The sequence below is a fragment of the Balaenoptera physalus genome, assembly GCF_965194825.1.
Source record: "Balaenoptera physalus genome assembly, chromosome: 18".
Classification (NCBI taxonomy): Eukaryota; Metazoa; Chordata; class Mammalia; order Artiodactyla; family Balaenopteridae; genus Balaenoptera; species Balaenoptera physalus.
Genome location: NC_138899.1, coordinates 60,841,904 through 60,854,101, shown reverse-complemented (window position 1 = coordinate 60,854,101; position 12,198 = coordinate 60,841,904). Strand labels below are relative to the sequence as shown.

General features: G+C 40.1%; 1 protein-coding gene across 1 annotated transcript in view; it reads left to right on the top strand.

Annotated features, from left to right (window-relative positions):
• Positions 1–3,764: 3,764 nt before the first annotated feature.
• Positions 3,765–12,198, top strand: part of CPB2 (carboxypeptidase B2) — a 46,798-nt gene continuing 38,364 nt past the window's right edge. Inside the window, exon 1 of the mRNA XM_082435399.1 lies at positions 3,765–4,026. Within this exon, the coding sequence (XP_082291525.1) occupies positions 3,953–4,026 (74 nt within the window). The 5' untranslated portion in view covers positions 3,765–3,952. The remainder of the gene's footprint in view (positions 4,027–12,198) is intronic.

The window sequence follows — 12,198 nt, the reverse complement described above, 5'->3', positions numbered from 1 at the left end:
CCTTGAAAAAAAAGGTACAGGAGTTGCTTATAAAACTAAATATCTCCATGACCTAGCAATTCCATTCCTAGATATCTACCCAAGAGAAACAAAAATGTTTGTCCATCAAAAAAGCCTTGTGAAAGTATATTCATAGCAGCTCTATTCATAGTGGTCCCAAACTGAAAACATCCCAGATGTTCATTAATAGGATAATGGATAAAAAAATAGTATTATATTACTCAGCAATAAATAGGAATGAATTGCTGGCATATGCAGCAACATGAAAGAATTTTAAAAACATACTGGGCTTCCCTGGTGGTACAGTGGTTAAGAATCCGCCTGCCAGTACAGGGGTAACGGGTTCGCCCATGTGCCACAACTACTGAAGCCTGCGTGTCTAGAGCCCGTGCTCTGCAACCAGAGAAGCCACCGCAATGAGAAGCCCGTGCACGGCAACAAAGAGTAGCCCCCCTCACCGCAACTAGAGAAAGCCTGTGTGCAGCAACAAAGACCCAATGCAGCCAAAAATAAAAATTAAAGAAAATTAAAAAAAAAAACATGCTGAGTAAAAAATGCCTGACACAAAAGAGTACATGTTATATGCTGTGGACTAAATGTTTGTGTCCTCCACCCCACCTGCCCCTCATTTATTTGTTGGAACCTAATCCCCAATGTGATGATATTTGGAAGTGGGGCCCTTAGGAGGTGATTAAGTCGTGATGGTGGATCCCTCATGAATGGGATTAGTGCCCTTATAAAAGAGACCCCAGAGAGCTCTCCAGCTTTCTTTCTGCCATGTGAGGCTACAGTAAGAAGGGGGTTATCTTCGCACCAGGAAACAGGTCCTCACCAGATATTGAATCTGTGCCTTGATCTTGGACTCCTCACCTTCCAGAACTGCGAGAAATAAGTATTTGTTGTTTAAGCCGCCCAGGCTATGGTATTTTTGTTTTAGTAGCCCAAACTGACTAGGATGACATGTGAAGTTCTAGATCAGGCAAAATTAATCTGTGGTAATAAAATCAGAGCAGCTGCTGTTGGAGTTGGGGGGACCTGATTGGAAGGGACATGCAGAAATTTTCTGGAGTGATGAAAATTTTCTATACCTGGATAGAAGTGTGGGATACTCAAGTATACATATTTTTGGAACTCATCTAGCTGTGTACTTAATACCTGTGCATTTCATTGTATGTATCTCAATTTTGAAAAGACACTGCCCACTGCTGCCTAGGACTGGTTTATAATAGCTGCTGGTCTGTAGGAGACAAAGGAGTAACTAAACCAGAAATAACTAAACCAGTAACTAAGTCAAGTCATCTGACTGGTGACTGGATCTTTGAAGGCCGCAGTGTTATCATGGCATAGAAACTCTGAAAACCAGAGTAAGACAACGTTCTGGACTGGAAGCCCAGGGGCTGCTTGAAGCCTTGTGCAAAACGGAGAGAAGTGAGCGAAGAGGTAGAAAGATAGAAAAGGAAAACAAAAGGCTTCCCAATGAGCTTACAAACCCAGGTTCCAAGTCACAGAAATCAAATGCTGAGAAAGGCAGCCAATAAAACCAAAGCTCAGTGCATAAAATCAGCCCAAATACAATTAAACTTCTAGAGCAGCCTGGCACAGACTTTAAAAATAAGTGTTCCGAGGATTCTCAGCAAGAGCTCTGAAGAAACCATACTCATAAAAAATGAAACAATAAAATATTTTAAATGATATTTTAAAATATGGATATGAAAACAACATGGATAAATGTGAAAAAGTGCCAGTTGCAAATGTTGGAAAATATTTATATAGTTATTGAAACAATAACAAAAAAATACCCACCTCAACTGACTATGTAGTCTAAACAAGACACAAAGAATGAATTAGTGTATTTGAAGATAATGCTGAGAAAAGCACCCAGAACTCAGCATACAGAGACAAAGGTTATGGTTTTTAAAAACATGAAAGGACAGTTACAAGACATGGAGGGCAGATCAAGGATCTCCAAAGGGACTAGCAGAGATCCATCCAACAGCTGAGGAAACAACAAAGTGAGTTTCGAAAACTGAAGAAATATCTAAATCCTCAGATCAAAACTACATTCTGTGTACTAAGCAAGATAATTAAAAATAATTCCACATCTATACCAGAGTAATGGATCTGAGGAGCATCAAAAATAAAGATAATCCCTTAAAAGACATTGAATAGAAAAGACAGCTGACCTGCTGGGAAACAACAGTTCCTGGATGGTCAGTTTCAACCACACAACAGTAGATGCCAAAACACAGCAGAAGACCTGTCACATTAGAATATTACATTCAACTAAACTAGTCTTTGAAAGTGATGGCCGAATAAAGTTATTGTTAGATATACAGAGCATAATAGAATTTACCACCGTTGGATCTTAACTGAAGGAGCCTTTAAAAGATTGCTTCAGCAAGAAGAAATGATTTTAAATCCAGAGGGAAAACCATAGGATACAAAATAGAGAGCACAAAAGCTAATAAAGTTTGTCAATAAATTTTAACTGTTACTTTAAAATTACTTTTTGTAATTTTAAAGTTATTTTAAAGTTACTTTTTGTGTTAAAAAAGTTCACTTTGGTTAGTTTTTCCCCCTCTCCACTTCAGTGTGGTTATGTTATTTATTTGAAACAAAATTACATTCATTTGGTTTGGTTTGTATTCATTTTATTTACTTGACTGCTTGTTTTGAGTATGTGAAAAATTAACATGGTTCTAAAATTCAGAGGTATTCAAAAAGTTTTACTCGAAGAAATGTCCCTCCCCCCATCTCTTCTACCCGGTTCTTATTCCCTCTTCTACCCTCTTCTTATTCCCACTGTTTTTCACTCACCTGCTGGAGGAAACCTATCTCATTGATTTCTGGTCTGTCTTTCCTGTGTTTCTTTCTCCACAAACAAGCAGAAACGCATGTATTTTCTTTGTCTCCTTCTTTCTTATATAAAATGTATTGGGTTGGCCAGAAAGCTCTTTCGGGTTTTTCCATAAGGTGTTATGGAATGGAAAAACATGAACAAGCTTTCTGGCCAACCCAGTAGTTTCAGTGGCGGTGGTCACCTCGATCCCTTAAATATGTTTCAATACCTTTGAATCCCAGAGAGAGGTTTGAACTCTCAACCCTTTCCTTCTCAGAAGTCCACTGAAGGGAGGATGATTTATTTTGCACATTTGCCTGCCCTGACCTCAAGGGCATTCAAATGCACTTACCAGTGGGAATGTAGGGAGGGGACCAGGGTCCCTCCACTTAACAGAGGTTAGATGTGGCCTCACACCAGACAAAATGTTATATGGTGCTACCTTCAGAATGACGTGTGGTGGGCTTTGATTTAGACTGTTATGGTGTTATGGCTGTTATGGTGACCTTCCCTAAATAAACATGATTCACAGCTACCTGATTTTTTTACTTCTCAAAAGAGCTCCCCACACATAGCATTCCTATTCTTTTAGGGGTGGACCCATCATTCCACATGGACAAGGAAAACTCTCTTTGAATGGAGATCCTATAATCCTCCACATAAGCTCTCCTTCTCAGCCATAAATTTGAAAAACTCACCTTTTATGTCTTCATCTAAGTTGAAAATGTTGAAAAAGAGGAAAGCAAGGGAAGACCTAATGAGTTAGTACTCCACAGGAGACCTTCCTCAGCATGGGCTGAGATCCATGGGTCAATACACTGTGGCTATGGTTCTTCAACAAACAAGACACGTTTCCACTGTATTACTATCCTTTTATTCTTGGCTTCATCTTCCCTGAAGAGTTAAATATTTTCTAGATAGTCTACAATGAGAATAACAACTCTCATCATACTTTCTTTTTGAGGGTGGGAATGGAAGCGAGTCGATTGAGCACGGAAACGACAGGGAACATGCCATTATATTTTAACCAGTGTGTAAAGAAGGCTCTTAAGTAATCAGCTATCTGGACCCTTCTCTTCAGAGAGTTTTGTTTTATAGCAAATCGCTGTGGGGATGAAGCTTTATAGCTTTGGAGTCCTTGTGGCCACCATCCTGTTCTGTGAGCAGCATGCCTTCGCATTTCAGAGGTAACCCGCTAGAATCCTAGATGGTGGTGGGTCTTTTCCCCCACTTGTTTGCCCCTCACGGAATCCAGTCAGTGCATTGGACTGGGGAGCAAAACATTCAAGTCTGAAGGTCAGCTCTTTCTGAAACTTTCCACGTTGCCCTTCCAAATCGTAGATGTCAGTATAATAAGGATCTCACTAGATCTAGGGTCTTTTTTTCTTTTCTGGCTCTAGTTTTATTACTGAGAAAACTCTGGATGATATGTATATTCAGTAGTTATGAAAATCAAAGAAATAGACTCTTGACTTTTTAAAATATGTAATTATTTACACCTTAACACTTCACGTGATTTATGTTTTTCTTGTCTTTGCGTATACTATGCACTGACTATGGATAATTTATTTTTTTCTTGTGCATAGAACATGGGAGGGAGAAGAGGATAAAGGTATCAAACAGGAGGTTTGGGTTGTGATGGGTGTTTAGCATGGAATAGGAAAGGAAGAATAGTTGTGTTATAAAGAACAAACACATGAACATATCTAGTTCTTATTTTGCTTGGTAGAGTGAATCCCTTAGGATTTTCTACTATAAACCACTTGACAAAATACAAACAAACTCATGCCCTAGCATATATAAAACATGGTGTAAATAGTTTTGAGGCTATATGTATTATTGTAATTGATTAGTCAACTTTTAGGCTTTTCAAAATTGATATTATTTCCTTTGGAATTATCTTTTTTTCCTGTTGTTTTTTTCTATGATCCTTTTCTCCTCCAGTTGCCTCTGAGATGTATTCCTCTCCTCAGTGAATGGCAAAGAGGGAAGGGACATACCAGGGGCAGGGAAAATTCTGCCAAAGAAACTGAGTCATAAAGAGCCATAGGACAGCATTTAAGAAAATAGAGTTTGGGAATTTCCTGGCGGTCCAGTGGTTAGGACTCGGCACTTTCACTGCCGAGGGCCCGAGTTCAATCCCCAGTCAGGGAAATAAGATCCAACAAGCTGCACAGCGCGGCCACAAAAAAAAGTTTGACTTGTGAGTCAGAAGCTGTGTTTGCCCATCATTACTAAACTAAGTATAGTTGGTTGATTCTTTTTTGTTGAATATAATCGCCAAGTATCAAGTAACAAATTTCATCACCAAATGATTGTTACTGAAATTGACATGGGAGTCAAATTGCTAGGAGAATTGGTGACCTATGTCTCTATGTATTGTCAATAAATCAGATGGCTATAATTTCTAAGGTTCTTGCTAGTTCTAATATCCAATGACTTGGCAGTTGGCTTTAATTAAGGGTAAAGGAGAGGGAAGGAGAAAAACTGCTCTCAACAAGTCCAACCTGGACACTGTAGGCAATGGCAGTGTCATTGCCAGAGAGGGAAAGGGGAGGAAGTGAGTGATTATTTAGCATCTGTGTTGTCCCAGGCACTGGGATAGGCACTCAGAAATGTTAACCTGTTAAGTGCTCACAATCCTCCGTTCTTTTTTACTGACATTTTACAGAGGAGGAAAATAAGCCTCAGGGAAAATAACACTGGCTCCAAATCAAACAGCAAATGTTGAGTTTGTATTCAACCCCATTTTCACCTCATTTCTACTCTTTTCACTGCCTCTAAAAATTATAGAAATTAGGAAGAGAGCCAATTTGAAGGGAGGTCAGATTTAGTCACAGTGAATTGGCAGAGACAGGCAGTCTGGAAGGTAGCCTGGAAGAGAGGCCAGGGCTACAAGTCCGGTCTCAAGGTCCTCGCTACGGCAGGTCTAAAGGTGGCCTCAGCGGCAGCCTGGCACAAACATTGTCACAGCTGGCTGTGGCAGAGGTCAGCAGGCTCACCTACAGACCACCATCTGCATCATATAGTAAACTAAAATCCTTAATAAGACAACCACTAGCAAGATATACCAAAGCTTGACCATGTTGCTGCAAAACGAATAAGCTTATAACAGTTCAGTGGGACTAGACGTTACGCAAATAAAGGAAATACACAGAAAGAAAATAGTAAGAAATGAATGAGAAAAATTCCCTCATGCATGGCTCTTCTTACTATGTTTTGCTTCAGCATATGCTTTGAAGTCTGATCGATACCTATGCTTGAAGAGAGGGGTGAGACTATGACTATATTTTAATCAAATAATATCATGTTGAAAATATTTAATACTTTGTACCTATCGTAATGGTCCCCATGTACTGGGGGAGGGGAACTGCAGCTTTGTGGGCAGACGCATATCTGATTCCTGGGTCCCATTCCTCCACTAGAAATAAAATCGTAAACTCTGCTTTCTGTGAGTAAAAATATATATATATATTTTTTACCAAATGTTTCTGAGCATTGTTTTTCCACGAATTGCCTATTACCAAAGCTAAAAGAAAACTCTAATTTTATTCAGGGCGACAGACTTTGATGAATTATTTCTGGGGGTAAAAAATATAACCCCTCCTAAAAACAGCTAAGGGTCTGGCTTTTTTTTTTTTTTAATTATTAGCACCTTTAATTATTATTTATTTATTTGTCTGTGTTGGGTCTTCGTTTCTGTGCGAGGGCTTCCTCTAGTTGCGGCGAGCGGGGGCCACTCTTCATCGCAGTGCGCGGGCCTCTCACTATCGCGGCCTCTCTTGTTGCGGAGCACAGGCTCCAGACGCGCAGGCTCAGTAATTGTGGCTCACGGGCCCAGTTGCTCCGTGGCATGTGGGATCTTCCCAGACCAGGGCTCGAACCCGTGTGCCCTGCATTGGCAGGCAGATTCTCAACCACTGCGCCACCAGGGAAGCCCGGTCTGGCTTTTTTTAAAGCCGCTCTTTGTTATTGTTTTCTTGTCATGATCATTTTCCTAATAGCACCTTGTGTTCAGACAATCAATGGCTGATCTGCAGTTGCATTTTGATAAATCTCATCAGTAAAATGCTCTGGAATGAAAACAAAAAAGTTTTAAAGGCATAAATACCATATGTCAAAGAGAAAGACAGCCCAAAAAAAAAAAAAAAAAAGTCTCCATGTTCACTTGATTTTAAAGGCCAAACACTATAAAGGGTAAAAATAAGATAGTAGCAAGAATCTCGTAAACAGTCATTAATTGCATTGTGCTCTGATTACCTGTGTGGCCAGTCAGCTGAGGCTATTTATTTGGAAAGAAGATGAAATAGGAAGAAAAGAAGGAAAAGGAGTTGGAGAGTGGAGGAGGCTTGAGGAGAGTGGGGGAGGCCTTTGAATTATTAATAGACCACAGGAAGTGTTCCTTTTGTTGACTTCATATACTGTCTGCCACCTGGAGACCAGCTTGTTCTCTTTCACTTAGCTTCTACTGATATATTATTTCCATCTTACAGAACAGGGCACACTAGTGGCTTTAAAATGCTGTAATGCATAAAACAAAATTGCAGCCTTGGGCTATATTCCATTGTTCAGAGCCATCTCACCAGCTTTTTAAATTCAAAAATAATCTTTCAGAGCTATGGCAAGTGTGAATCATCCCTGTAAACCATAGCAGGGAACAGACCTTGAGGAGCACAATCCTATTCTTAGAGGGGAAGCAGCAGAGGAAATGTTGCCTAGGTATTAAAAACACAGGAGCTGGAGAGTTGAGTTGAAACCTCAGGTCTGCTACTTACGAGTCATGCAGTCTTGAACAATTTGAGCCCTCCTTGAGCCTCGTTTTACTTTTTGTGTAAAGTGACCTGTTATTTCACTGTGCTTGTATTTTTAACTTTATTTTTGGTGCAAGCCTTTTTTTCCCCTAAATGGTTATTGGTTACATCTGTAACTATCCCTTCAGAGTCATCGGTCAAAACACATCTTTACAAAACAGAAATAGATACAGATATAGAAAACAAACTTATGGGGGGGGAGGGGGAGGGATAAATTGGGAAATTGGGATTGACATATACACACTACTATATATAAAATAGATAACTAATAAGGACCTACTGTGTAGCACAGGGAAGTTTACTCAATACTCTGTAATGACCTATATAGAAAAAGAATCTAAAAAAGAGTGGATATATGTATATATATAACTGATTCACTTTGCTGTACACCTGAGACTAACACAACATTGTAAATCAACTTTACTCCAATAAAAATTAAAACAAACAAACAAAAAAACCCCACGCCTTTATTTTTCATCTCCCATTGCCCCAATATATTCTATGTGGCTGAGTAATCTTTCCCCGCCCTTGCACGGAAAGTTAGAAAATTCTATGGCTTTTTAGCCCACTCTTAAGTAATTGGTGGTCCTTGGGTCATGTTGAAATGCAAACCTCAATTCAGAAACTAGAATGTCTACTCCAACCAAGGCATTATTCAAATATCTCAGTCTTCATAGGAAAACAACTCCTCACCCCTCTCCACACACACACACCTGACTCCTTTTCTCATTAGTCCTTTTCGTGGGTTTTAACTTCTTAGAGATTTCTGAGATTCCCTTGCTGGGGAATTCTGCAGACCAGGATAGAGGCAGCTGTTTCTAGGTAGCCACTTGTGACTCCCATCTTTCCTTCTAAGAATTTTGCCTTCACCTCCAGGTTCTTGCTGCTGTGAGCTCTCCACCCCTTTAGGTGGCGCTATTGGACGGCATCTGAGCCATAACGAACACATAACATGAAGTGCCTTTTCTTCTGATATTAATGGCTAATCTAGTCAACTGGAGGCCAGCCCATGCAGGTTTAGCTTTCTCAGGAGCAAGTCAGGCACCGGTGCTCGTGTCAGTAAACTTGAGGAAACATGCTTAGACTCACCCATCCTCCTCCCCACTAGGCTGAGTTGAAGGAAGTAACATCCCCAAACTTCATCCCCTTTGGGAGAGTGGGGATTCACAGAATCGCAACAATTTGATGCAAAGAAATATACTCACAAATTCTCCCCCTGTCTCCCCTCTGACCACTTTTCACATCCTCTCTCTGACTACGGGGGCAAGGAGCCAGGAAACTGATTTGAAAAAATGGTAAGCTCGACATAAGGTGATCTTGTTACCAAATGAGATGTGAGGCGCCCCCCTCTTGGGGCCCCGGCTGAACCGAAGTCCCCCTGGCTGGGTCAGGGAGCTCTTTCCGGCTCAGGTTTGTGCTGCCAATGATGAAACTGTTTGGTGCAAGCAAGACAGGCTTTTACTCAATGGCCAGAGAATGGAGAAGGGGAGCTCGAGCTCTAAAGGCATCTTCTCCCAGAAGGGAGGGCAGTAAGGGAATTTTAAGGGTTAGGAAGCAGAGAGGTCATCAGGGCTAGAGGAAGGGGGCGGAGACTTCCAGGGGCAGCCAGGCATGCGCAGTCTTCCATGGTCCTTTGCACACGGCACAAGTTGTGCCAGCAGAGTACAAATCCCCCCTGAGGGCGGAGATCTAAGCATGGTGATGAAGCAAAGCGCATTCCCTGACACCTCCAGGTTTCATCTACGTAGGTGTGTTCCTGTGGTCAAGTCAGAGCCAGTTCGGGGCGGTTGACCGTTGTATATCTCTCAAAGTACAGCTGCAAAACATCTCTGCCGAACACCAGGTACTTTTGAAACAAACACAGAGATAAATCAAGTTCAGGAAAGCAGTGACCTTTAGCCTATTTTGCCCTCTATCTAGGATCTAGCTGGTTCAGTCTGGTTTTGTTGTGGGCCTTTGCAGCATCCTGTTGATAAAACCCAACTAGCCTGTGTGGTTAAAACCAGTTTCTGTGCCTGGGCTGCCTAGCCTCTGACTGACCCCATCTCATTATTTGATTCTGTTGTGTTGGCACTTTTGTCAAACTTGAGATAGGAAGAGTCCAGCTCACCACAATTTGAACTTGGACATATTAATATATTTTATGGTAAATTTATATCCCCATAATTTTACTCCTCCACATTTCCTAATTTATTTTTTATATTTCCTTAATTTTTTTCTCGTTAAGAAAGAGACCCATTTAGATAACACATTTTTTACCTTTACATTTTTTCTCCTTCTGTTGACTAACTTTGTTACTTTCTTGTCTTCTAATACATTTGAAAAACGCCCAAGCATCTTATCTTCTAGTCAACACAAAATTTCCTTTATGCGGAATTGAAATTCAGCCTCTATTTTTTTAAACTTTTTATTTTATATTGGAGTATAATTGATTAGCAATGCTGTGTTAGTTTCAGGTGTACAGCAAAGTGATTCAGTTATACATATACATGTATCTATTCTTTTTCAAATTCTTTTCCCATTTAGGTTGTTACATAATATTGAGCAGAGTTCCCTGTGCTATACAGCAGGTCCTTGTTGATTATCCATTTTTTTTTAAATAGATCTTTATTGGAGTATAATTGCGTCACAATACCGTGTTAGTTTCTATTGCACAACAAAGCGAATCAGCCATATGCATACACATGTCCCCATGTCCCCTCCCTCTTGAGCCTCCCTCCCATCCTCCCTATCCCACCCCTCTACGTCATCGCAAAGTACCGAGCCGATCTCCCTGTGCTATGCTGCTGCTTCCCACCAGCCAACTATTTTACATTCGGTAGTGTATATACGTCAATGCTACTCTCACTTCGCGCCAGCTTCGCCCTCCCACCCCATGTCAAGTCCATTCTCTATGCCTACCTCTATGCCTTGCCACTAGGTTTATCAGTACCATTTTTTTTTCTTTTTAGATTCCATATATATGCGTTAGCATATGGTATTTGTTTTTCTCTTTCTGACTTACTTCCCTCTGTATGACAGACTCTAGGTCCATCCACCTCACTACAAATAACTCAATTTCGTTTCTTTTTATGGCTGAGTAATATTCCATTGTATATATGTGCCACATCTTCTTTATCCATTCATCTGTCAATGGACACTTAGATCGGTTCCATGTCCTGGCTATTGTAAATAGTGCTGCAGTGAACATTGTGGTACATGTCTCTTTTTGAATTATGGTTTTCTCAGGGTATATGCCCAGTAGTGGGATTGCTGGGTCACATGGTAGTTCTATTTTAGTTTTTTAAGGAAACTCCATACTGTTCTCCATAGTGGCTGTATCAATTTACATTCCCACCAACAGTGCAAGAGGGTTCCTTTTTCTCCACACCCTCTCCAGCATTTATTGTTTATAGCTTTTTTGATAATGGCTATTCTGACTGGTGTGAGGTGATACCTCATTGTAGTTTTGATTTGCATTTCTATAATAATTAGCGATGTTGAGCATCTTTTCATGTGCCTCTTGGCCATCTGTATGTCTTCCTTGCTGAAATGTCTATTTAGGTCTTCTGCCCATTTTTTAACTGGATTGTTTGTTTTTTTGATATTGAGCTCCATGAGCTGTTTGTATATTTTGGAGATTAATCCTTTGTCTGTTGTTTCATTTGCAAATACTTTCTCCCATTCTGAGGGTTGTCTTTTTGTCTTGTTTATGGTTTCCTTTGCTGTGCAAAAGGTTTTAGGTTTAATTAAGTCCCATTTGTTTATTTTTGCTTTTATTTCTGTTACTCTAGGAGGTGGGTCAAAAAAGATCTTGCTGTGGTTTATGTCAAAGAGTGTTATTCCTATGTTTTCCTCTAAAAGTTTTATACTGTCTGGTCTTACATTTAAGGCTTTATTTAATCTGTTTGGAGTTTACTTTTGTGTATGGTGTTAGGTAGTGTTCTAATTTCATTCTTTTACATGTAGCTCTCCAGTTTTCCCAGCACCACTTATTGAAGAGGCTGTCTTTTCTCCATTGTATGTTCTTGCCTCCTTTGTCATAAATTAGGTGCCCATATGTGCATGGGTTTATCTCTGGCCATTCTATCCTGTACCATTGATCTATATTTCTGTTTTTGTGCCAGTACCGCACTGTCTTGATTACTGTAACTTTGTGGTATAGTTTGAAGTCAGGGAGTCTGACTCCTCCAACTCCATTTTCTTTCTCAAGATTGCTTTGGCTATTTGGGGTCTTTTGTGTTTCCATACAAATTGTAAGATTTTTTGCTCTAATTCTGTGAAGAAATGCCAGTGGTAGTTTGATAGGGATTGCATTGAATCTATAGATGCTTTGGGTAGTAGAGTCATTTTCACAAAATTGATTCTTCCAGTCCAAGAACATGGTATATTTCTCCATCTGTTTATGTCATCTTTGATTTCTTTCATCAGTGTTTTATAGTTTTCTGAGTACAAGTCTTTCACCTCCTTAGGCAGGTTTATTCCTAGGTATTTTATTCTTTTTGTTGCAATGATAAGTGGAGTGTTTCCTTAATTTCTCTTTCTGATTTTTTCTTGTTGGTGTATAGG